The sequence below is a fragment of the Garra rufa genome, chromosome 19 (assembly GCF_049309525.1).
Source record: "Garra rufa chromosome 19, GarRuf1.0, whole genome shotgun sequence".
NCBI lineage: Eukaryota > Metazoa > Chordata > Actinopteri > Cypriniformes > Cyprinidae > Garra > Garra rufa.
In genome coordinates, this window is record NC_133379.1 from 17,118,932 (window position 1) to 17,145,381 (window position 26,450).

Here is a 26,450-nt window from a genome sequence, read left to right on the forward strand (position 1 = left end):
TTACCCAAAACAATTCTCAGTGATCGCTTTACTATGCACATGATAGACCCTGCTATTAAAATAATTTATAAATTATTTAAATCCAGAATTGTGGCAACATCTAAAGATGCTTTAGGAGACCTACCTGCAAAATGAAAATGATGTGCAAGTGAACCTAGGGCAAAAGCTGCTTTAAATGCAAAGGATGGTCACACCAAATGTTTATTTAATTTAGTTAATAGAAATTAATTGATAAAGAAAATCTATTTATGACATTATTTTGACAGCATCCTCATTTTACATCATTTTCATCATCAAGTGCCTAAAACTTTTAACAGCTCTGTAGCTTTGCAGGAAGGTTTTCTTGAAGCATCTTGGAGATGTTGCCACAGTTCTTCTGGATTTAGTTTGTCTCTTTTTGCTCAGTTTCTTCATGTAAATCCAGACAGACTGGAAGATGATGAGATCAGATGTTTATGTGGAGCACTGGCTGTTGTCAGACTCTTTGTGTAAACAAAAATCTCACTGTATTATTACAATTATTGGCAAAATTAATGTTTGGAAATGTAAACTGATATTTCCCACTGACACACTACAGCAAAAGATAGAAATAACTGACTTAAACCCATTTTTTAGCTAGTGCAAATATTAGTGTTCTAATAATTTTGTCCACCACTTTAATTAATTTGAATAAATTAATGAGAGAGAGAGAATGCGCAAGTGAGTATAAAGCTTGCTAACAAGTAAAAGTTATCACCTCATTGCTAAGAAATATAATGTAGCATTTAGTAGCGAAGCTGTTGTATTTATAAAATTCACAGGGAATCGGTTAAAACACAGCACCTGAATGTGCAATTTCTTACTTATATAAAGTTTCCATCTGAATAAAATGCAAGCGTGCTGGCATTAAAACACTATCTCTATGGGCAAAGTGTCACCCTCGCATTAGGAGTTATAATTGAAGCAAATAATTACAGTGTTTATCAATCGCCAGGAGTAAAGGTCTAATAGTAGGCAATAAGCAAATTACACCATAGTCGCATGACTTCAGCCACTATTAAGCTTCAGACAACCCGTTCGGTATTTATTTAAAAACTACAAGTTGGTAAGTTTGAGTTAGAATAGTTTACAAAAGCAAGAAAAAGCAAACTACTGAGTAGTTTACCTGTTCAGTTTAATGTTCTCTAAAATTTGTAGCTTTAGATCAGGCATGAAAAAGTGCAAGATTTTTTCTTTACACGTGCAACAAATTCTGATCTGTCAGATGTGAACTAAAAATATTTTTTTGTGTGCCATTGTAAACGGAGCCATAATTTACGGCAGAAAATAAGCTCTGTGAACAACGAATGTTTGATTCTTATGTATTTGTTCATTTGTTCAGTGTTTATAAATCGCCAGGAGTGAAGGTTTAATGGTAGGCAATAAGCAAATAGTCGCATGACTTCAGCCACTATTTAACTTTGCAGTATTTTTTTTAAATCTACAAGTTGGTAAGTTTGAGTTAGAATAGTTTACAAAAGCAAGAAAAAGCAAACTAGTAAGTAGTTTACCTGTTTAGTTTAATGTCCCCTAAAACTTGTAGTTTTAGCTTGGTAAAAGATTGGACAGTAAAAAAATCTGATCTCATGCTGATTTTTCTTTACACTTGTGCAGCAAATTCCAATCTGTGTCAGATGTGAACTAAAAAACAAACAGAATTTTTTTGTGCCATTGTAAACACAGCCATAAATTACGGCAGAAAATAAGCTCTGTGAACAACAAAAGTTTGATTCTTACACGTTTGTTTATCAAGATAATTGAAGCAAATTGTTACACAGTTTATCAAGGTCTAATGGTAGGCAATAAGCAAATTACATGATAGTTGCATGACTTCAGCCACTATTAAGCTTCCCAACAACCCTTTGAGTATTTATTTAAAAACTACACGTTGGAAAATTTGAGGTAGAATAGTTTACAAAAGCAAGAAAATGCTAAGTAGTTTACCTGTTCAGTTTAATTTCCCCTAAAACTTGTGTAGTTTTAGCTTGTTAAAAGCTTAATAAAAGCTTAAAACAAAATCACAAGTGGCATTTTGCTGATGTTTGATGTAGAATAAAATGTAAAATCTTGGGATTGTTTGAACCACAGACCTTATTTCAGGCATTTAACCAAGAACCTATGGAACAATGGAACCGGAACATGTGCTGAAAACCTTATTTCCAGGCTTTAGGATTCATTCCTACAGCACTCTATTGTTCACGTTCAATGGAACAGCAGGTAGTGAGGAAAGGAATCTCTGTAATTTACCTTAACAATTGTGTGCGCTCTTGGCTGAGCTCGAGTTCGAGCCTTCACCCCGAAAATGGCATCTGTGACAGGTATGCTGTTTTCAGCGCATAAGGTGTACAGGAGAGCCATAGTCATACAGAATAGTGCCATGCACAGGGCCCCTCGACGGGCCCGGCGCCTCAACCGCCAAAGTAGGCTAACGCGATCCATGGCAGCCCCTGGGATCTGGATAATTCATCACAGACAATATTAGAAAATTAAAGGATGTCCTCTGCAGAAGGAGTTGGCAGATACCTGTAGAAGCATAGATTCAGCTGAACTGAAGACAGTAGAAAATAGTTTGAAACCGTCAAATATTTACTTTAAAGACCTGGTCAGGTTAGAAATGAATTTTGAAGGAAAAGACTGATGTGTTGAACTGTTGGATTAAATATGTAAAATGCTTGTAATAAGTAACTTCAGTTGCCCTACATTTAAGCTAGCAGAGTTCAGTAATGAAGTTCAGCTGTCTGGAGTACATTTCAAATCTCTAGATTCTCTTGCAGCCAAGACCTTAAAGGGAGCAGACAAATGAGTTTAATAAATGGTGGTAGTTCCATAGGGGTTGGCCTAAAAAGGACCATTTAAGGTAATATTTTTGTACAGAATATTACAATTTAAATAATTCCTCATAGATAATATGTATATGTGTGTATATATATATATATATATATATATATATATATATATATATATATATATATATATATATATAAGTTACACAGAACACGAGTTACCAAAACCTCATAATGGGCCATTCCACAGAATTGGTCCAAAGTCAGAGTTGGAAATGTCTTAAAAATATATATATATTTCCAAGAAAATGTGTTATGTATGCAAATTGTATAATATCCAAGGTACACATTTCTAGTAACTGTGCAGTTAATTCTCATATTTTCAGAATGTTTTGGAATATTTGTCCTCTCCCCAAATTTGTCACTACCGAAACACAGTAATAATAATTTAATTAGAAGGGTTATATTGACCTATTAAGATTTTGTTTACATCTTCATTGTAAATATATTTTTTGCTATTTTTTTTTTAATTCAGAGGTAAATCAATAACAATTACATTTTTAACAATATTTCATATGCAATTTATGAGATTTGTTGTACTTGTAATAATTTTTTCTTTGTAAAAGGCAAAACGTTGATAATACTGATTTAAAAGTTAAGGATTCATTAGTTTGAATATACACTGATCCAGAAACTGTCATAACATCGTAGTTGATAATTCAGTATAATTTATTGTTGACAAAACATCCCATTTCGGTAGTGACTGCACTTTTTCGGTAGTGACAGTAATGCTTTATAGTGACCACATTATATTACAGAATTTTAACTTGCATACTTAAACACTACTAAAACACATTAAAAAAATGCATTAGTGTACTTGATTTTTTTTCCCACCAAAAAAGGATTTTGTGTTTCCTTTTGTCACTACCGGAACAATGACATGTTTTAGTCATGACTGTGACAATTTTATGGGATAACACCCCCACCTCCCCTCCAAAAAAAACACAAATATATCACTACCGAAATTTCAACAAATGTTTTGGTCGTTACTGTTTTGGTAGTGACAATTTTAGATATTCTTGAACCTAGCTAAAAGATTCTAATCAGTACATGGTTACATGCATTTGGATTAATTCACAAAAATTGTGCTTAATTGCAGAAAAAAGGTGTTCGTTAGTAACGCTCCTTAAAATTACACCCAGATTTTTCTGACTTTTAAAAACATTTACCTCCAAAAAATGGGGCCTATCTACTCACTCCTTGTAGCTATGAGAGAGAGTGACATAGAAATATTTCCTGATCATAAATGTAGGTGTGTAGCTAAAATCAGTCTCAGCCGATGGACTAAAACATACACTTTTTCGGTAGAGACATGAAAAATGCAGGATACAAATTTTTACATAAAGATGCCTAATTTACAAAGAAAGTATAAAATAAATATTTATCTTTTTAAAAGAATCAAAAAGATACTTTTAAAAACAACAATGTAAAAAAATACACCATTTATTTTAATATCATTTTCATACATTGAAAATTGAGGGGTTAGGGTTTGGGACAGCCACCTTCAAATTGAATAAATGATGATTTTATATATATTAAGCTTACTAATATTTTAAATATTATTGTGGGTTTCAATAGACCTTTTTCCTGAACACGGAAGTAAGTCCGACTCTTAACTGAAAGAATGCTTTGCATTTCCGGTCTGCATTGTTTCTAGTCAAATTAGGGTATATTCCGAGCTAATAAACTAATGTTAAACCTATTAAAATGTTTTTAAAAAGCACATGGCTCCATAGCGCCATCACTTGGCAATGTCGCAATGACCGTCATTTGTCAGTGCCTCACTTTAATGAGTGTGTAGATGACACGAAGCAGCGGAAGGTAGCTACATTAAAAACAGATGGACGCTATTTGAATGGGTTCCTATGGAAACCGGAACAGAAAAACATTCAATCTGACGTTAGAATTCATAATGGCGGCGCTCATCGTTTACTCAGGAAAAAGGTCTACAGATAATAGAATAGTAAACATCTAAGATTTGAGTAACTAAATACTTTTCAAATGTGTTTTTTTATTGTGGGAGAGCAGTTTGCACCAATTCTCTAGAATGGCCTATATAAACATTATGTATGAAGAGTGCTCTTTAAGCGATATTCAGCTTAGTGCTAAATTGGTAGTCTACACTCTTAAAAATAAAGGTGCTTCAAAAGATGCCATAGAAGAACCATTTTTGGTTCCACAAAGAACCGTTCAGTCAAAGGTTCTTTAAAGAACCATTTCTTGCTTAACTTTTTATAATTTGAAGAACCTTATTTGCCACAAAGAACCTTTTGTGAAACAGAAAGATTCTTCAGATGTTAAAGGTTCTTTATGGAACCATTTAGAGAAAAAAGTTCTTCTATGGCATTGTGAAGCACCTTTATTTTTAAGAGTGTATGGCATTCAAAGTGCGATTTAAAAGATAAAAAGTCTATGAAATCATAGCTTTCAGCCTTACAAAGTGAAAACCACCACATACCAACTAACCGGCTTTCATCAGGGTATAAAAGAGCATCATTGAGAGTCTTATAAGATGTAGCTAATTAATATCACGCAACACTATCAGATGACATAACGATACCATCACATGACAAAAACACCAGATTCATTAGGTGTGTTCGACTTCATGCAGCACTGCGCAGACAGCCAATCAGCGGCTGACTTGAAGCAATGCATGCTGTGACATCAAAGTAGCAAGAGAGCGATTCGAGAGGCTGCAGAAGATCTGATGACAACACGGCAGTTTCTACATGGGCCATATTCACCACATGAAATGTGCTGTGTTTCCTGTTTATTTTAAAACCTTCAGTAATGCTCACACATCTGTTTTTATAAGAGTAAAGGCTCTTTTACTGTAGTTGCAATGTTATATTGAGTCACTAATGAAAGTATATATTGGCCCACCTTATTGGTATTTAAATAGTTTAGTTTTATGTTGAACTTTATTTGTGTACAGATGGCGCTGTATTACACAGTACATGAAAAGTGTTTGTAACTTCATGTAAATGTCTCTCAAATATCTGTATTTGGCAGATACTGCATTTAATTCACTTTATCTGTGATAAAGTATGCAAACACCATGTGAGCGTCACTGGGGAGCTTAAACTTCGTATCTCTGCTTTCAATTCCGCCCGACTGCAAGCGGAAGCTCTCACAGATTGATCAGTGCAGTGCCAAATAAAGTCGAACACACCTAAAGTCAAGGAAAGTTAACATATATGATGATAAAATTAAATCCGTTCAGTTTAATACATTTGTTTGTCTTTTAATCACAGCTGATCTTAATGGTCAAGCAATGAATCTATAAATAGAGATTCTGCTAAGCAAGTTTCCAATTTCTAAAATGGATAGTCAATGTAATCTTGTTAGGCAACTTTATTTTGAATGCTGACAAACAGAAGTTTTCAAAGTTTGTGTGTGTGAGACTGAAAGACCACGAAACAGGAAATGAGATGAAACAGATTGTGTAACCTTCAGACTGATCAGAGATGCAGATGGCAGGTAACTGTTGCATCAAATACAGGCATTTTACATTTACGCCAAGTGGTACTGTAAACAAAAGCTTTACTCTGGCAGGAAGTGTCAAATTACTACAACTCACCTTTCCTCTGAAAAGGTCATCTATAATATACAGTGCCCTCCACTAATATTGGCACCCTTGTTAAATATGAGCAAAGGTGGATGTGAAAATAAATCTGCATTGTTTATCCTTTTGATCTTTCATTCGAAAAATTCACAAAATTCTAACCTGTCTTTGCAGTAAAACAATAGAAACTGGGGGTGAAATCTCATTATGAAATAAATGTTTTTCTCTAGTTCACGTTGGCCACTATTATTGGCACCCAATTATTGCAACGTTCTTTTCTTACGAAGCTAACAGTTCTGAGTTTTCTCCAACAATGTCTAATGAGTTTGGAGAACACCTGACAAGAGATCAGAGACCATTTCTTCATACAGAATCTCTCTAGATTCTCCAGAATCTCTCTCTTCCCAGCTTCATGTTGGTGCTTCTTCTCTTCAGTTTCTATACAGGGTTCAGGTCAGGGAACTGGGACGGCCATGGTAGAAGCTTCATTCTGTGCTCAGTGACACAATTTTGTCTTGATTTTGATGTTTGTTTTGGATCATCGTCCTGCTGGAAGATGCAACCATGGCCCATTATAAGAATTCTAACATTGGCAGTCAGGTTTTGATTTTTTATCTGCTGGTATTTGATAGAATCCATGAAGCCATGTATCTAAACAAGATGTCCAGGACCTCCGGCAGAAAAATAGGTCCACAACATTAAAGACTCAGCAGAGTCTTGGAGAGTCTTTGGCCACTCAAACTCTCCTCCTTATCGTGCATTAGGATGATATAGACACACGTCCTCTTCTAGGCAGATTTGTAACATCTTTAGTTGATTGGAACTTCTTAATTATTGCCCTGATGGTGGGAATGGGGATTTCCAATGCTTTAGCTCTTTGCTTACATCCACTTTCTATTTTGTGAAGCTCAACAAACAAAAATTTGACTTTTGTGTTCCTCATATATATAATCATGTGGAACAGAAAGTCATGGCTGGACAATTTTATACTCCTAGCCACCCTGGTGTGCTGAAGAAATTGTAATATTAATGGGAATATACTTCAGAGATATTTTACTTAGACAAATTTCTAGGGGTGCCAATAATTGTGGCCAACATGAACTAGAGAAAAACATTTATTGCATAATGAGATTTCCCCCCAGTTTCCATTGTTTTACTTCAATGAAAGGTTTGAATTTTGTGATTTTTCAAATCAAAGATCTAAAGGATAAACAATGCAGATTTGTTTTCACAGTCACATTTGCTTATATTTACCAAGGGTGCCAATATTAGTGGAGGGCACTGTAGATTCAGTCATATGGTGAGAACATTTACTGTTTTAGCAGCAAACTGTTCAAGCACAAAACCTTTCGTTAACACACTGGATAGAATCACGAACATTATGGATTATAAATTATGTATATGTTAATTACGGTTAGTTACATAGCCTAAGAGGTATTTTTTAATGTGGCAGCTGTAGCCTACAATACTGTAAAACATTTAATTCATTCAGGATTCAAGAACAAGGGTGATTTGAAACATCCTGCATTATTTGATATAGATTTGATTAAACTAAATGTTATTGTATCATGTTACAATAATCGTGTGTTTTAAAATGATTATGTGAAAATAAATTATTTGTAATGAAAGCGTGATATCAGGTTTTAAAAGAAAATTAGAAAATTTCCCTCTTAACTTTGGGGGAAAAAACTGTAATAAGAACTATGATATAACATATATAATCGAAGATAGACTGATATGTTGTCATCTTAATAGAGGAACGTCTCTGAGTTTGCATATTTAAATACTAATATGTGCAGAAGTATACAAAATATGTGACCTGGACCACAAAAACAGTCATAAGGGTCAATTTGTGGCCAAGATACAACTGTATGAAAATCTGAGGGTGCAAAAAAATAAAAATATTGAGAATAATCGCCTTTAAAGTTGTCCAAATGAAGTTAGCAATGCATATTACTAAATAAAAAAATATGTTTTGATATATTTATGGTAGGAAACTTACAAAATATTGTAATGGAACATCATCTTTACTTAATATCCTAACGATTTTTGGCATTAAAGAAAAATTTATAATTTTGACCCATGCAATGTATTTTTGGCTATTGCTACAAATATACCCGTGCTACTTATAACTGGTTTTGTGGTCCAGAGTCACATATATATAGAGAGGAAAATATATAGAGAAGAAATATATTAGTGAATATATAAAACATTTTTTAATCAAGAAATGACCTAAGCTGTTATATTTAATTGTTTGTATTGTATTGTGTCCTTAATCGTATCAATAAATACAAATTGAACAACATATTAAAGATATAAAGATAGCTATGGCTAGAAACAAACTGTCTACAAATAATACGTAAATATGACTATCAGACAAAAAGGCCTTTATAAGTTTGGATGGGACATGAGAGTGTTAAATCAAAAAAATATATGACATGCACAGGCCAGTTTTATCCAACCGCATTCTGTTTTACATAACACGCAGAGTAAATATAGAGAGAGAAAAAAACTATAAATATATAAACTGAGGTATTTTTCATATTTCATATATTTTTATTTAAATGCTAGCACCGAACATCTAAAATGTAAAACACCACCAATATTATGTTAGATAAAGAATTCCAAAAACGTCAAGATGCATTGAGAAATGATGCTGCGTGGATGAGACGAATAGAAAATCCATGCCTACCTTGTATCCCATATTTTTCGGATGCTGTATTCTTGGTTAGTTCAATCAGTCTCCTCCGGTGTCCGGTCTTGGCATTTTAGATATTTTATGCATACAGATAAGCTACCAAAAAGCTATATTGTATAATCCCTTAGTATAATAACCTAAATCACGATAAGACTTTTCCTTTTACCTTTAGAAGATATGCTCTACGACGTGACATCTATATATAGATGATCATTTCGCATTGATGCATGGTGATAAACCGCCATGTTTATATACTGCATAATAATATGGACAGACAGAGCTGGTGGGTTGGTTGTTCAGTCGGATGTCTCTAGCGGAATAACTGTGTGTGCGGTTCTATCGCAGTCGACTGCGGGTGTGAATGCTGCGGATTCTGCAGCGCAGTTGTTTCCTTTCGCTGATAATGTTTGAGCTTCCGACTTAAAACAGGCAAAACGCACATATGGCATTGTTTGGTAAAATTAATCAATTAACATTACATGTAGAAAAAAAATTCCACGCGCTTGGTGCCTTCAACGTGAAATTAACGTTAACGTTACCCTTTACAGTGCGGTCAGGCACAATTTTGCATTATTTATCGTTTCGTTAAAATACTATAGTGTATCTCAGCCTATATGTTCATTTAAAATCGTGATTTGTTTACGTTTTCGTTTAGCTGTTATGGTGAATGAAACGTCTTAAGTGAAGTGGAATGACATCATCTTTAATAGTCAACGTTGTTCGGAGGTGCACATACGGGTTCCATAGTGTAGCGGTTATCACGTCTGCTTTACACGCAGAAGGTCCTGGGTTCGAGCCCCAGTGGAACCATCATTTTTTTTTTAACATTTAGTATGATGCTATGGTTGTTTTGACGTTATAGGACACATATATAGCTTTACTTGCAGAGTAGTGTCTTATTAGAGTAGTCTGCATTCAATTATGGCGTTAGAGGCATTAATGTCTGTTTACTCATCTTATCTCGGTTTTAACTGTACAAAAACAGTTATATCTACTAACGTTAACCGTTTTAACTAAGGCCAGCATAATATGTTACTTTATACAATACTCTTGGATTTTCTGCTGAAGTCGTGGTGATGTAAAAGTTGTGTATGAAGCTGATAGTTGAAGTTTTGTCTTTCCTAGTTACTTGTGATATTTTTTAGTGCAGTTATGGGATGACAGTTGGTTGAAAATGATATTTTTTAAATGAAACCGTATTATTGTAGTTTAAGTTTAAAGTTTATTGCGGAGAGGACAATTGTCAGATAGTATTTAAATGAAATAGTTTCTTATAAAAGATAGTAAAAAGAGTATAATTTGATTGTAGTCACCAGCACACAAAAAAACGAGTTTTTAATGTGTAGTCGGAAAAAAAGTGGAGATGCCGGGGATTGAACCCGGGACCTCATACATGCGAAGCATGCGCTCTACCACTGAGCTACATCCCCACGTGACGTAAAAGGCTTGTGAAATTGTTCTAAAAATATAAGAACATACGCATATTACTCAAAGGTAGTGTGACTGCCTTCTTTTTTAGCTTTAATTGCAAATTTGTAGGACTTAGAGAGAGCAACAAAAAACTGTCACCGGGAAAACCGTTAGCTAAAAAGCATTTACCATGAAATAACTTAAAGTTTTCTAAAATTAATGCTGAAACACTTAAAATGTAACGTTACACGCGCCAGTTTAAAACGCTCTCACGCCATCCAAAATAAATAACGAAACCTGTGCATAGGATTTTTTTCACCAGCACATGGCCTGATTGGTCTGGAAGAGATATTCTTGATCGGAAACAGTTACAAGACAAAGTTTATAATACTATTTTTTAAATTCATTCATTTTCTGTGTGTTGCTTTCTACAGCACTGCAGCAGCTAACAGCGCCATCCATTCGTCATGCACCAAAGGCAAGTAAATGTCGGCTTGGTGAGTATATTTAGGGGTACAAAAAAGAACCCCAAAATTATAGGCCTACTTAAGTTAAAGTACAGACACTTAGTGAAATTTTTACTTAATTGTATCTGGCCAAAAAACACATTTGAGTAAAAGTAAAAAATAAAAAAAAAACTCATACGTGTTTGGAACAAAGTAAATGAAGACAGAATTGTCATTCTGGAGTGAACTATCCCTTTAACCAGTTTATTGTTTTTGACTACTACTAGTATGAATGTTTATCTCCGAAAGTGTAAACACCTCCCAGGCAGGGACATCACTAGAGATTTATGACTAGGTGGCCTAGCTCTTTTAGGGATGAGCATAGGCAAATATTTTGTTTAAACGTTAAATATTTACTTTTAAATTATGCAACATTTACCATCTGTAATACCATATAACCACTAGATGGCTGTATAGTCCTATAGTTAAAAGAAAATAAACAGGGCTGCCTATTCCTAGTTGCTGCTAACATTGTTTTCAAACATAATTACATATACATTTTCCGCACAGAGTGGACTTCATTTTTTTTCACAGCTTTTAGATCAGTAACTCTGTTTAGCAAATCTTGACCAAAAATAACCTTAACATTACTAGTCTCAAAAATGCCTACATGATACATTGGTAAAATACACTAAGACAGACAATGAGGTAAAACAAGGGTCAGCATTGGCGATGCAACGTGGAGGAATTTTGGAAGGTTTGGGTTTCAATCAAGCTTGAACTTGCTGAGTTTCTTCTAAACAGGTAAGCTAAACTGTAGTTTTTGCCACACATGTTAGCTCTTTATTGTTAAGCCCTATATAAAATAATCAAATATTGTAAGGCTAATAATAAATTATCTATTTTTTTGTATTTCATCTAGGTGACACTAGCGCAGAAACGGCATACTTCGCGTTCAGTTTTCTGACAAAATAAAAACTCCCCATAAATATAAGTATTGTAATACATTTCTTCTATAATCTGTAATAATAATAACAATAACAGTAATTTAGATTAAAATGTGCATATTCCTGCATTACTATTTGTATAAACTAACCAGTAACAAATATGGCTGGTAAATTGCCTTTTTTTAATTCAAAGAACAAAAAAAAAAGAAAAGAAAAAATATAGAAAGACAAATAACAAACAAAAATAGTTTCCAGGGGGAGGAATGTATTAAACTTAAAAAACAAAATACAAGATATATATATATATATAATATATTGTAAAATTCACAAACTTTCAAAGTTCTTAAAGCTTTCTTATTCACAGAGTCTCGAATACTGTCGATATAAATACATATTTCAGTCAACAAAATCGTAAAATTGTTTTTTTTATTAGTAAATTTACACTTATGAATGTGAAATTTGGTCAATAGAATGAGTAAGGTAATTAAGTAAAAGTACTGTTCCTCTTTGTCAGGATAGTCAGTAAAGCCAGAGTACATTATAGTGAACAAGGTCTTGAATACTGAATATTTTCGCTAATAAATTTTAGGACTTTACACCATAGTGTAACTGAGTATGTACGGTAAATTACCTTAGATAATAGAGTGCTACAAGGATGACGTATTTTTGTAGGCCAAAACCCCCGGAAACGAGTTAACATTTCACTTCCGGTTTAATCGTTCAGAACAGATTTAACAATCTCGTTGCCTTTATAATTGCGTTTTTGCAAGCTATTTCTACTCAAACTTTAAGGGATAACTTTTTTATATAAAGAACTTGGATCCTTAAAACCTCAAATAGGGATTTCACTCCATGTCATCAAAATATCACACCAGCCAGGTAACCATAGTTGTTAACCCCGATTGACATTAAATTAACCTTATTACCAAAAGCAGAGGAACAGTCTGTGCAAAATTCGTAGAAGAATGTTTCTCTTGCAATAATTTGAAATGCGATCATGATTAACAGAACGAAAACAAAAAGACCAAGCGATAAATTAGTGGAAGGTGGTACAATTGCGATTACAAGGGTTCTATAGCGTACGACTGAGGCGTAGCGGTAAGCTGCGATGGCCGAGTGGTTAAGGCGTTGGACTTGAAATCCAATGGGGTCTCCCCGCGCAGGTTCGAACCCTGCTCGCAGCGGAAATGCATTTGTTTTTCTGTTTCCGTCGGACCTACACAGTACACCTCTCCTTAGTATTTTTATGACTGTATTCAGTTTAAAGACATATAATGCACGGCAAATGACTAAAATGCACACATTCTCGAAAGATTTGTGATTAAATAATTTCTAAAATGACATTTGCTTTATTTTTGATGCTCATAACAAATATATGTGACCCTGGACCACAAAACCAGTCTTAAGTAGCACGGGTATATTTGTAGCAATAGCCAAAAATACATTGTATGGGTCAAAATTGCAGATTTTATGCCAAAAATCATTAGGATATTAAGTAAAGATCATATTTCATGAAGATATTTTGTAAATTTCCTACCGTAAATGTATATAAACTTAACTTTTTGATTAGTAATATACATTGCTAAGAATTTCATTTGAGCAAATATAAAGGCGATTTTCTAAATATATTTTTTTTTTTTGCACCCTCAGATTCCAGATTTTCAAATAGTTTTATCTCGGCCAAATATGGTCTTACCCTTTTTTTTATATATGTATATTTAGATTTTTGCTTGCGCTCTCATATTCCAAATATTAAAATAGCTATATGTTGGCCAAATATTGTCCTATCCTAACAGACCATGAACCAATTGAAAGCTTATTTATTCAGCTTGTGTAAATCTCAAGTTCAAAAAATGGACACTTGTGACACTTATGGTTTTGTAGTCCAGGGTCACATTTATGTTTACCTAAATGAATTAAAGGCCTGTCGTTTTCTGATGACCTCTGAAAGGCTCAACTTTTCAGTGGCTGTGCGTTTCAGTAAACTGAAAGAATCGTTTATCTAAATGAATCTAGCCAGAAGGGGGCGCTAATGTAATTTATATTAGTAATGTAGTTCTTAGTACATCAAGACACAATTACTGCTTTCACAATGGACACAGTTTAGAGCCACATGTCACATCACTGCCAGTCTTTTTATGATAATTTTCTAGTGAGATCAAATGCAAGAAAGATTTTTCGAAATTCATGCAGGGTTTGTTTATTTAGGTCACAATAATAATTGACATATATGGTTCTATTGTATTTTTTTAATAATCGCTTTAACTTATATAGGCCTTATCAGGCAGCCATATCTCATATTTTATATTCCAGCAGACAGAGAGTCTCTAGAGAGAATGAGATGTATAAAAAAATACTGTGTTCAGCCACTCCTCTCTTCCTCCTCCACCCTCTCTTCTACTCTTAACATGTGTGGAGTTGTGCGCTGAAGTGAGAGGGAGTGACACAGCAGGTGCGAGAACCCCAAACTGTCACACACAGACACATGCACAAAGGGTGAGAAAGAGGGAGGAGAATGAAATCATTTCATACAGAGAGAGAGATGCGCACGAGAGAGTGAGAGTGGAAACAGAAAGAGTGATTGTGAGATCCTGAAACACCAGCACAGAGGGACGATACAAGAGAGACAGTGAGGAGGGAGAGGAAAACGAATTGGAGTTAGAGGCGAATAAAGAGGGACCATGCTGAGGAGGAAGAGGAGCGTATCCTTCGGTGGATTTGGATGGTACGTTGCTCATGTGGAACAGCATCAGCTGTCAGCTATGTGGAAATGTCTGCCAGATGCCCTGTGATGTGTTTGCCGGTGTTTATTTATGGTTGCCAGCATGCTTGCATGTGCTGTTTTTAATTTGAATTCATTTGCACTCTCCAGTGATGGCTTTGCATTGATTTATAAGCTGAATGTGTTGTGATTTACAGTGGGGAATATCACAGTATTGATTTGGAATAGTTCTATGTGACATCTGAGGAAGAAGATATTAGGAGTGTCGTAACAGTTCATAGTAATAGTAGCGTGTATGCAAATGAATAAGAGGGCTTCTAGTCATCTGGGTCAGCCCGTTGTTCAAGTGTTCAAGTGTCGACTTTACAAAAGTTAGTCTGAAATCCATGTATAAACCAAGACAGTTTCTCAGAGGATGATGGGGAAATTTTTAAAGTGAGTAGCAAATATATTTTTGAATGAAAAAGATGTTGATATTGTCTTACAAGCTTTTTTTTCATGTTAATCACAGCTTTGTTATTTGATGTGTCAAACGCTATGATGTTACTATAATAAATCTGCTTTTCACTTTCTTGCTTTCTTTTTTCAAATGCATTCACAATTCCCTCTTATTTTCCAAAAAAACATTTCTTGACCGCATCTCTCGTAAACATAATAATACTAATAAGTGAATGTTCATTATTGACTTTAACTAAAAATGTTGCTCATTTACTGTGTTTTGTTGTCTTTTTTTTTTGTCCGTATAATGAAAATCAATGGGGTCCAAAACTTTAGATTTTCATTGTTTGGACAAAATATATACATACCAGCTGAGTTTCTATATGATGCTTTGACTGAGATGCGGAACATTTACTGTATTAGAGTGTATTAGAGTGCACATTAACATGATTTCTCACCACTGTCCTGCTTGAGAGCGTTTCACATTTCCTTTCTCGCTTCCCTCTTGAAACCTTGATCTTGCACGTGTTGGGTAAGTGTGGGGTTGAATAGGTCGAGTGTGGGTTTGTGATTTTGTTTTGTTTGTATGTTAAACATTACATGCTGTTATGCATGTTATCTTTGATGCTGTGTGTGTGTGTGTGTGTGTGTGTGTGTGTGTGTGTGTGTGTGTGTGTGTGTGTGTGTGTGTGTTTTAGGGAAATTGTGAATATGAAGGCGACAGTTCTGAGGGGTTGGAGCGAGTGAATGCTTTATTTATGATGCTACAGTTTCAGCTCTCCACTGAGGCTTTTACAGCTTTCAGCACTCTTGTTTTACTTTCTCTCTTGCTCCTCCTTTATATCATGCCATCTCTACCTAACGGCACATGTTTCTTTTCAAGGCTATTTTTTTGTTTTTAATGCCATTTGGCCACTTTTGTGGTTTGATGTGTTCACTAGAGTGTCACAACATTCAGAATTTGCCTGGAAATTGCACAAGCGTGCTTGAGTTCTTAAGGCCTGTTTACACCAATGACGAGAACTATCTACCTTAATTTTCCCGTAAGAGCGGGTGCGGCCATTTGTAAATTTAATGTGTCTGGTTTCCGGTCTCATCCTCTTCCAGCTATTTTTAGCTGTGCAAAACAGCTCATTTTGCTGCTGGATATTGCAAACTGGTGTGTCTTACCATATTATTTTAATGTATTATATTAATTAAATAAATAAAGATATAGTTCTAAAAATCATTCTTAATATTAAAAAATAGTAGAGTCCACTACACAGCTAGCTATAATGATAAAGGCACACAGAAACGATATCATTGGAATCACTTTTTAAAACCATTTTTTTCCGCTATTAAAACACTGACAACTAATCAGAATCAATCTTGCTATAACGAGCATTTAAAGCGGCAGACACGCGTTCGCTTAGAAAAAAAACAGACAAATACAGTATGTCACAAAAGTGAGTACACCCCTCACATTTCAGCAACCATTTTAGTATATCTTCTCAAGGGACAATACTATAGAAATGAAACTTGGATATATTTTAGAGTAGTCAATGTGCATTGCGTATACCAGTATAGATTTAGTGTCCCCTGAAAATTACTCAACATACAGCCATTAAGGCCCTTTCACACGGGACGCGGCAGTCGCGAGTGTCTAGTTCATTTTCAATGGGAGACATGCGGCAAGCGGCAAACCGCGCAAGCGGTGCTCGTGCACCCAAAATCCTGCCGCTTCCACGGGCACGGCGCTTCGCGGCAAGCGCCGCCAAAGATAAAAATATTTTATCTTTTTGTGAGCGGCAGCCGCGTCGGCTTTAACCAATAAGTGAACAGATTATTAACAACCAATCATAGAATATTTAACTGAATTTATAACGGATAGTTGAAAATAGAGGAGAAGATTGTTTTAAGTGTGCTGGATTACCCAGAACTGTATGAATCATCTAAAATCTCATACTTTGGGTGAGCACACGAGTTAGTTTGCCAGGTAATACAAATATGTACAAAGTGTCCAAACAATACATTATTATGCGTGGTGTTATGATAAACTATATCTTTCAAAAGTTTGAATAATAATAATGACAATAATTAATGACAGGATGACACAAACACAATTTTCCGTTTTATTTAGTCTTTTAAGCAATTGTAACTATGGCAACGTCCGCCCCCAGACCGTGTCGCCAACACCGCCTCAACTGCACAAAACGCTTCTACAACAAGAGAGGGCGGCAGCCGCGCGGCGATTTCACCGCTTGCCGCGTCCCGTGTGAAAGGGCCTTTATTGTCAAAATAGCTGGCAACAAAAGTGAACTTGTCCAAAGTGTCAATATATTGTATTAGCACTATTGTTATCTGGCCCTGCCTTAATCATCCTGGGCATGGAATTGACCAGAGCTGCACAGGTTGTTGCTGGGATCCTCTTCCACTCCTCACGGAGCTGCTGGACGTTAGACACATGGTGCTTCTCCACCTTACGCTTGCAAGAACACAGGTGCTTAATAGGGTTCAGGTCTGGAGACATACTTGGCCACCCCATCAACTTCACCTTCAGCTTCTTCAGCAAGGCAGTTGTCATCTTGGTGGTGTGTTTGGGATTGTTATCTTGTTGAAAAACTGCCATTCGGCCTAGTTTCTGGAGGGAAGGCATCATGTTCTGCTTCAGAATGTACAGTACATGATGAAATCCATGTTTCCCTCAATGAACTGCAGCTCCCGAGTACCAGTAGGCAAGGCAAGGCAAGGCAAGTTTATTTATATAGCACATTTCATACACAATGGCAATTCAAAGTGCTGTACATAAAAGGAATTAAAATCATAATAGCATAAAAATCGTAAAAATTTAAAATAATAATCACAACAATAAAAACAGAATTTAAGAACATTTAAGAGGATTTAAAAAACTGATTTAAAATTAATTAGCACAGTAAAATGATTATACATAAAATAATGCAATCTGTTCGGACGTAGCACAGTGCTCATTCAATAAATGCACAACTGAACAGAAGAGTTTTGAGTCTGCATTTAAATGTGGCTAATGTATTAGCACATCTGATCTCTTCTGGAAGCTGGTTCCAACTGTGGGCGGCATAATGGCTAAAAGCGGATTCCCCTTGTTTTGTGTGAACCCTTGATATTACTAACTGACTCGATCCTAGAGATCTGAGTTGTCTGTTAGGTTTATATTCAGTGAGCATATCTGCAATGTATGTAGGTCCTAGGCCATTGAGTGCTTTATAAACAAGTAAAAGTACTTTAAGGTCTATCCTAAACATAACTGGAAGACAGTGTAAGGACCTGAGGACTGGTGTAATATGCTCTGATTTTCTGGTTCTAGTCAGAATCCTGGCAGCAGCGTTCTGGATGAGCTGCAGCTGTCTAATGGTCTTCTTGGGAAGGCCAGTGAGGAGACCATTGCAATAGTCCACCCTGCTTGTGATAAAGGCATGAACAAGTTTCTCCAAGTCTTGACGGGAAACAAAACATCTAATTCTTGCAATGTTTTTGAGATGATAGTATGCTGATTTAGTTACTGCTTTGACATGGCTACTGAAACTGAGGTCTGACTCCAGAATCACACCAAGATTCTTGACTTGATTTTTTGTTTTTTGACCCCTAGCATCAAGGTACGCATTTACCTTATGAACTTCATCTTTGTTTCCAAATGCAATGACTTCTGTTTCTGTAGCACTCATGCAGTCCCAGACCATGATGCTACCACCACCATGATTGACTGTAGGCAAGACAAAATTGTCTACAGGCACCAGGACATTGCCACACATGCTGGTCACCATCTGAGCCAAACAAGTTTATCTTATAGTCTCATCAGACCACAGGACATGGTTCCAGTAATTCATGCTCTTGGACAGGTTGTCTTCAGCAAACTGTTTGCGGGCGTTCTTGTGAGTCAGCTTCAGATGAGGCTTCCTTCTGAGATGACGCCTGTGCAAAACAACTTGTTGCAATGTGTGGCGTATGATCTGAGCACTTACAAGCTGACCTTCTACTTTTGTAGCCTAAAGCAATGCTGGCAGCACTCATGCGTCTGTTTTTTGAAGCCAGGTTCTGCACCTGACATACAGAACGAGTGCTCAACTTTGTTGATCGAACATTAGCTACGTTTCCATCCAAAGTTGTCAAATTAACCTATGCGTAAAATTGGCATATCACATAAAACATTTGCGAATAAAGGATTGGGCGTATTGAGCCTTAGCGTTTGGCTGATGGTTGAGTTTAGGCCAAGCGGTGAGCTGAGAGTTAGGTTTAGGCTTTGTGTTAGGTTGAAGGTTAGATTTATTTAGATTTAGCATTAAGCTGAGAGTTAATATTATCCTTAATTAAGATGCAGGTTATATTTAGGTTTTGCATTGGACTGAAGTTAGATTTTATCTTAATGGTTTTTTTTTTGGGTTTTTTTTAGGCTGAGAATTCAGTTTTGTTTTGGCATTAGGCTAAGGTTTCTTTAGCCTTAGCCTGAGGGTAAGGTCTAGTCTTAGTTTTAGGCTTAAGTTTAGGTTTAGATTAAGATTTCTTGCCATGAACCAACAATAGCTGCATTTCCATCCAAAGTTGTCAATTTAACTTATGCGTAAAATTGGCATATCACATAAAACATTCGCCAATAAAGCACTTTTTTCATCCAGTGAGTTTTGCCATTAGGCTTACCCCCCCCCCCCCCCCCCCCCCAAAATGAAAATTGCTATAGATGAAGCCACTTGGGTCTTTTTTATATAATAATTACTTTGATAAAACACAATAAACACTGTCACATTATCTTTTGCTAAGATGCTGATGTGTGAGGCAAAGTTTGTTCGTTTAAGGAATTTGTTCAGTAAATGTGTTTCCATTGTGGTTCTTCTTATCGGATAAACAAATCAGACTCAGTAGAGCGCATATGATTTTTTGATGTATTTTTAGAATTGTTTTTTTCATAAAGTTTCCAATGTATTTGCTTAAAAATATGGTTGAAAACATAGCTAGTGTTACCACTTTCCCGCCCCCTATGTATTATTTGTAAAACCAAATATTTAAAATGCTATACTATTTCTGTACTTAATGTTGCAAACAAATGAGAACTATATATGGGGGCCTGTGTCAGCTTTTTTGCTGTGGGAAATTCTGTTTAATGCACACACACACACACACACATCCACACCCTTCCTCTCTGAGAATTACCCACATCCCCACCACACCCAGTCACTATCACACTACGCTTTTAATAGTGACACCTCAACAGTCACCTCGCACAAACAGATGGTCGCGCACACACACAAACAAATCATAAGAGATGCTGACTTCATACAGATATTAACACTGCTAAGCTCTAAAAGCTCCTTCACTGTGGTGGACAGTAAGATGACGGACAGTCTGCTCTGCTTCACAGCACCAGAAAGACACAGTGCTCATGCAACTGTGTGTTTTCCATCTGTGATACGCTTTAACTCAGTCCTCACTTTGACATCCATTTATAACCTGAGTCTGATGCTCTAAGGCATGTGCAGCAGCTGGAAATGTCTCTCTCTTTTTTTTCCCGTATTGCATGTACGTTTAAACTCAATAGGTGCTGCGCTGAGGGCAATATGTAGATTTGTTGGCTTTCACAGTTTCTTGCTAATATTTGGACACTTCACACTTAAAGGAGCAGTTCACTTTCAGAACAACAATTTACAGATAATTTACTCACCCCCTTGTCATCCAAGATTTTTATGTCTTTTTTTCTTCAGTCGTCAAGAAATTATGTTTTTTGAGATAAACATTTCTGGAAATTTCTCCATATAATGGACTTAAATGGTGCCCCGATTTTTGAATCTTCAAAATGCCGTTTAAATGCAGCTTCAAATGGCTGTAAACGATCCCTGCCGACGAAGAAGGGTCTTATCTACCGAAACGTTCGGTCATTTTCTTAGAAAAATATATTTTATATACCTTTTTAAGCACTGAAACTCGTCTAGCACTAGGGCTTGTAGTGCGCGTTCCCGACTTTACGTACTCACGTCGAAAGGTCACGCGTGACGTATGCGAAACTACAGACCTACGCTGCGTCCGAAATCGCATACTTCCCTACTATATAGAACACGAAAAACAGTATGTGAGGCGAGTAGTATGTCCGAATTAATAGTATTCGAAATACAGTAGGCGAGAAGTACCCGGATGACCTACTGCTTCCGCCCGAATTCTGCAGTACGCATCCGATGGAGGCGAGTCAGGTGATGGGACTGCTTCAAGCATTCGCTGCGTTGCAGAGCACGGTGGACGCAGTACGTAAAGTCGGGAACGCGCACTACAAACCCTAGTGCTGGACGAGTTTCAGTGCTTAAAAGGTATGTAAAAATATATTTTTCTAAGAAAATGACCGAACTTTTCGGTAGACAAGACCCTTCTTCGTCGGCTGGGATTGTTTACAGCAATTTGAAGCTGCATTTAAACTGCATTTAAACGGCATTTTGAAGATTCAAAAATCGGGGCACCATCTAAGTCCATTATATGGAGAAATTTCCAGAAATGTTTATCTCAAAAAACATAATTTCTTGACGACTGAAGAAAAAAAGACATAAATATCTTGGATGACAGGGGGGTGAGTAAATTATCTGTAAATTGTTGTTCTGAAAGTGGACTACTCCTTTAAGTTAAAAGGCAGTTCATTAAAAAGTGCATTTCTCTGCAAAATATCAAACCAAACTGTCTTACTAAATCATCTCATTGAATAGGATGTTCCATTCCCTGTTGTTTTAGAGAATCAGTCTAGTATAATAAAGAAAATGAGACACAATAACTGCAGTTACTTACAGTAATGGGGGTTGACAGCAGCGCTCTCATGGACTGCTGCACATAATGGTTCCCATGGTTAGAAATGTCAAGAACAGCATCCATTAAAGGAATATTCCAGGTTTAACACAATAAATTATTGTAATTTCTACTCTAAAAGTGAATGACTTGTATTGAACCCAGAATATGTTTTGACTAAAACAAAAACATAATTTGACAGAACATATCAGGCAAAAATATAAAGGATGAGATAAAGGATGTATGTGAATCAAATGATTATTTTATAGATGAAAAGCCTTAATATAATACTAAATCTTCACTCTGCTGATAAAAGGAAACTCTGTGTGTGACAGAAATGTGTGAAATATCAAAAACAAGCTGGATAAAAATAAACCGCCACACCCTTCCACACAGCCTGAGTCAACTGTGTTATGTTTTGATGTGACCTTTCCTGCATGTCTACATTAATGGGACATTAAGCTCACCTAGCTGGGTCTACAACAAAATCATACAGGGATGATACATTACAGAAATGTCATTTTTTAACCCCTTTTGTTCTTTCGTCCATCCAGTTCAGCTGACAGGTCGAACTGAGCAAATTACAGCCATCTACGGTTGTTCCTTGATGCTTAATGCTTTCTTGTCTTTTCTCTTTAAATGCAGGGTGGACAAGTCTACCATTAGTGCCCTTCGAGCTCGGTGAGTACTGTCTGCACCGCCGACCCCCTCACTCTTCATCTCCCTCAAAACCTGGCAGTCTGTACCCTCTTATCTATGTGTTTCATGAAAAGAGGTAAATGAGAAGCCTGTTGCTTAGAAAAAAAAACTGCAGGCAGTGCTGTGCGTATAGGTTTGCGTGACCAAAATGCATAGTTCCTGTGCGAAAAGACACATAGGCCTACATCTTCTGTATGTTGTTTTTTAGCATTTTGTCTATTAGTAAGCATACACTTAGCCTTTACGGTGTCTTTTAGGATTTGTTTTTTTGTTTGTTTCATAAAAACTCATGTTACTGTATACAGTTGAAGTCAAAAGTTTACATACCTCTTGCAGAATCTGCAAAATGTTAATTATTTCAGCAAAATAAGAGGGATTGTACAAAATGCATGTTATTTTTTATTTAATACTGACTTGAATAAGATTTTTCACATGAAAAATGTTTACACAGTCCACAAGAGAAAACAATAGCTGAATTTATAAAAATGACACCATTCAAAAGTTTACATACACTTGATTCTTAATACTGTGTTGTTACCTGAATGATCCACAGCTGTTTTTTTTTTGTTTTTGTTTTTGTTTTTTGTTTAGTGATAGTTGTTCATGAGTCCCTTGTTTGTCCTGAAAGGTTGAACTGTCCGCTGTTCTTCAGAAAAATCCTTTAGGTTCCACAGATTCATTTTAGCATTTTGTGTATTTGAACCCTTTCCAACAATAACTGTATGGTTTTGAGAGCCATCTTTTCACACTGAGGACAACTGACGGACTCATATGCAACTATTACAAAAGGTTCAAACGCACACTGATGCTCCAAAAGGAAAGATGCATTAAGAAACTAAGAAAAGTTATAAACTTTTGAACAGAATGAAGATGTGTACATTTTTCTTATTTTGCTAAAATATCATATTTCTTAGTACTGCCCTTAATGCATTGTGTTTCCTTTTGAAGCATACGAGAGCATTTGAACCTTCTGTTATAGTTGCACCTTACTAAGCCCCTCAGATAGATGGATCTCAAAACCATACAGTCATTGTTGGAAAAAACTGAAAAGAAAAAAACATAATCTGTGGGACCAAAAGGATTTAATAGCAGTTTAACTGTTCAAGACAAACAAGGGACTCATGAACAACTATTAGGAAACAAACAAACAAAAAAAAAAAAAAACACACAGCTGTGGATCATTCAGGTAACAACACAGTATTAAGAATCAATAGACCTTTCTCACAACTTCCGTATTTTGCACCGGAAATACGCAATTGCTGTGTAAACCTATTTCCGCCCCAGTATGCCGGTAACCAGTTAAACAACAAAGATGGCGAAAACATCGAGCAAGATTGTTTGTAACATCAAGACCACGACTGTTATATTGCTTTAATAAAGTTGTACATGTCCTCTATACTATCCATACATAACCTTATAACCCCAGTCCTCGGTCTAAGTGGACACACTAGTAATTTGTTAGCCTGATTGCTCTCTAACGTTAGCTACGTTACTTACCTTGAAAGTTATGGATAAACGGGACGTTCTAAAACGCTTAAAGTTTCTGTCCTTGGACTTCTATGGGGGGCGATCAAATTTATATTCTGAATAAGAGCTCGTTCTTTTGGCAGCAGCAAGTGTTTATTATAAGTAAAATTTAACAGAAGTTTGGTTTCCTGGTCGTTTTTTACGTACGTTAAGCCACGTTAAGCGTTTTAGAACGTCCCGGATAAACTCTTAGTGGAAAAATTTATATCCTTTATCCAATTTGTTCCTCTTTGTGATGGAGTATTCCTCCACGACTCTTATCTGGTCGGCAAAAGTTATCTTTGGCAAACCAGTGAGGGAAGTTGTGTAGACACTCTCCATTTTAATTTTAAATTACCCGGCTTTCTGCTGTGCTGACATTACACAGGAAGTCTGCATACCCTGCGATTGCGTATTTCCGGTTTCTGTGAAAAAGGTCTATTGTATGTAAACTTTTGAATGGGGTCAATTCAACTATTATTTTCTCTTGTGGACTATATGCAAATGTCTTTTATGTGAAATATCTTATTCAGGTTAAATAAAAAATAACAAGCATTTTGTATGACCCCTCTTATTTTGCTAAAAGAATGAACATTTTGCAGATTCTGCAAGGTGTACGGTCGTTGCCTAAAGTTTTGAGAATGACACAAATATTAGTTTTCACAAAGTTTTCTGTTAAACTGCTTTTAGATCTTTGTTTCAGTTGTTTCTGTGATGTACTGAAATATAATTACAAGCACTTCATACGTTTCAAAGGCTTTTATCGACAATTACATGACATTTATGCAAAGAGTCAGTATTTGCAGTGTTGGCCCTTCTTTTTCAGGACCTCTGCAATTCGACTGGGCATGCTCTCAATCAACTTCTGGGCCAAATCCTGACTGATAGCAACCCATTCTTTCATAATCACTTCTTGGAGTTTGTCAGAATTAGTGGGTTTTTGTTTGTCCACCCGCCTCTTCAGGATTGACCACAAGTTCTCAATGGGATTAAGTTCTGGGGAGTTTCCAGGCCATGGACCCAAAATGTCAACGTTTTGGTCCCTGAGCCACTTAGTTATCACTTTTGCCTTATGGCACGGTGCTCCATCATGCTGGAAAATGCATTGTTCTTCACCAAACTGTTGTTGGATTGTTGGAAGAAGTTGCTGTTGGAGGGGGTTTTGGTGCCATTCTTTATTCATGGCTGTGTTTTGGGGCAAAATTGTGAGTGAGCCCACTCCCTTGGATGAGAAGCAACCCCACACATGAATGGTCTCAGGATGCTTTACTGTTGGCATGACACAGGACTGATGGTAGCGCTCACCTTTTCTTCTCCGGACAAGCCTTTTTCCAGATGCCCCAAACAATCGGAAAGAGGCTTCATCGGAGAATATGACTTTGCCCCAGTCCTCAGCAGTCCATTCGCCATACTTTTTGCAGAAGTTCAATCTGTCCCTGATGTTTTTTTTGGAGAGAAGTGGCTTCTTTGCTGCCCTTCTTGACACCAGGCCATCTTCCAAAAGTCTTCTGTGTGTGCAGATGCGCTCACACCTGCCTGCTGCCGAGCAAGCTCTGCACTGGTGGCACTCCGATCCCGCAGCTGAATCCTCTTTAGGAGACCATCCTGGCGCTTGCTGGACTTTCTTGGACGCCCTGAAGCCTTCTTAACAAGAATTGAACCTCTTTCCTTGAAGTTCTTGATGATCCTATAAATTATTGATTTAGGTGCAATCTTAGTAGCCACAATATCCTTGCCTGTGAAGCCATTTTTATGCAGCGCAATGATGGCTGCATGTGTTTCTTTGCAGGTCACCATGGTTAACAATGGAAGAACAATGATTTCAAGCATCACTGTCCTTTTAACATTCTCACCTGAGTTAACAAGACGATTACTGAAATGATCTCAGCAGGTCCTTTAATGACAGCAATGAAATGCAGTGGAAAGTTTTTTTCGGGATTAAGTTAATTTTCATGGCAAAGAAAGACTATGCAATTCATCTGATCACTCTTCATAACATTCTGGAGTATATGCAAATTGCTATTATAAAAACTTAAGCAGCAACTTTTCCAATTTCCAATATTTATGCAATTCTCAAAACTTTTGGCCACGACTGTGTGTAAACTTTTGACTTCAGCTGTACATAAATAGATAGATCTATCACATATCTCTTACTGAAACATGTATTAGAAAACCCATAAAGGACTTACATCATTTTAAAAATCCCCATTTTTTATACATATTTTGGAATATAATTAGCTATTATGTCGATGACGTGAAATGGTTGCACTCTGTGAGCTACTGGCACTACCTGTTGCTATTTTTTACCGCAACACACATCGATGCCAGATTGTGCAGCTTTTGGTTGTAATTTTCAGTCGAAGGGCAACAAAAGAAGCAGTAAAAGCCTC

At 36.3% G+C, this 26,450-nt stretch overlaps 1 protein-coding gene and 3 non-coding genes across 5 annotated transcripts in view; 3 read left to right on the forward strand and 1 right to left on the reverse strand.

The window, feature by feature from the left end:
- The first annotated feature begins 9,861 nt into the window (after nt 1–9,861).
- On the forward strand, nt 9,862–9,934 carry trnav-uac (transfer RNA valine (anticodon UAC)). Its single transcript has one exon. It is a non-coding gene; the product is annotated as a tRNA-Val (tRNA).
- A 548-nt stretch (nt 9,935–10,482) lies between these two features.
- Nucleotides 10,483–10,554, reverse strand: trnaa-cgc (transfer RNA alanine (anticodon CGC)). Its single transcript has one exon. It is a non-coding gene; the product is annotated as a tRNA-Ala (tRNA).
- Nucleotides 10,555–13,029: 2,475 nt separating this feature from the next.
- Nucleotides 13,030–13,111, forward strand: trnas-uga (transfer RNA serine (anticodon UGA)). The gene has a single exon. It is a non-coding gene; the product is annotated as a tRNA-Ser (tRNA).
- A 1,331-nt stretch (nt 13,112–14,442) lies between these two features.
- The window catches only part of rap1gap2b (RAP1 GTPase activating protein 2b), a 74,643-nt gene continuing 62,635 nt past the window's right edge, over nt 14,443–26,450 (forward strand). For both annotated transcript variants that reach the window (XM_073823887.1, XM_073823888.1), the window contains exons 1-2: nt 14,443–14,652; nt 22,501–22,536. In XM_073823887.1, the coding sequence (XP_073679988.1) occupies nt 14,609–14,652; nt 22,501–22,536 (80 nt within the window). In that variant the 5' untranslated portion in view covers nt 14,443–14,608. The remainder of the gene's footprint in view (nt 14,653–22,500; nt 22,537–26,450) is intronic.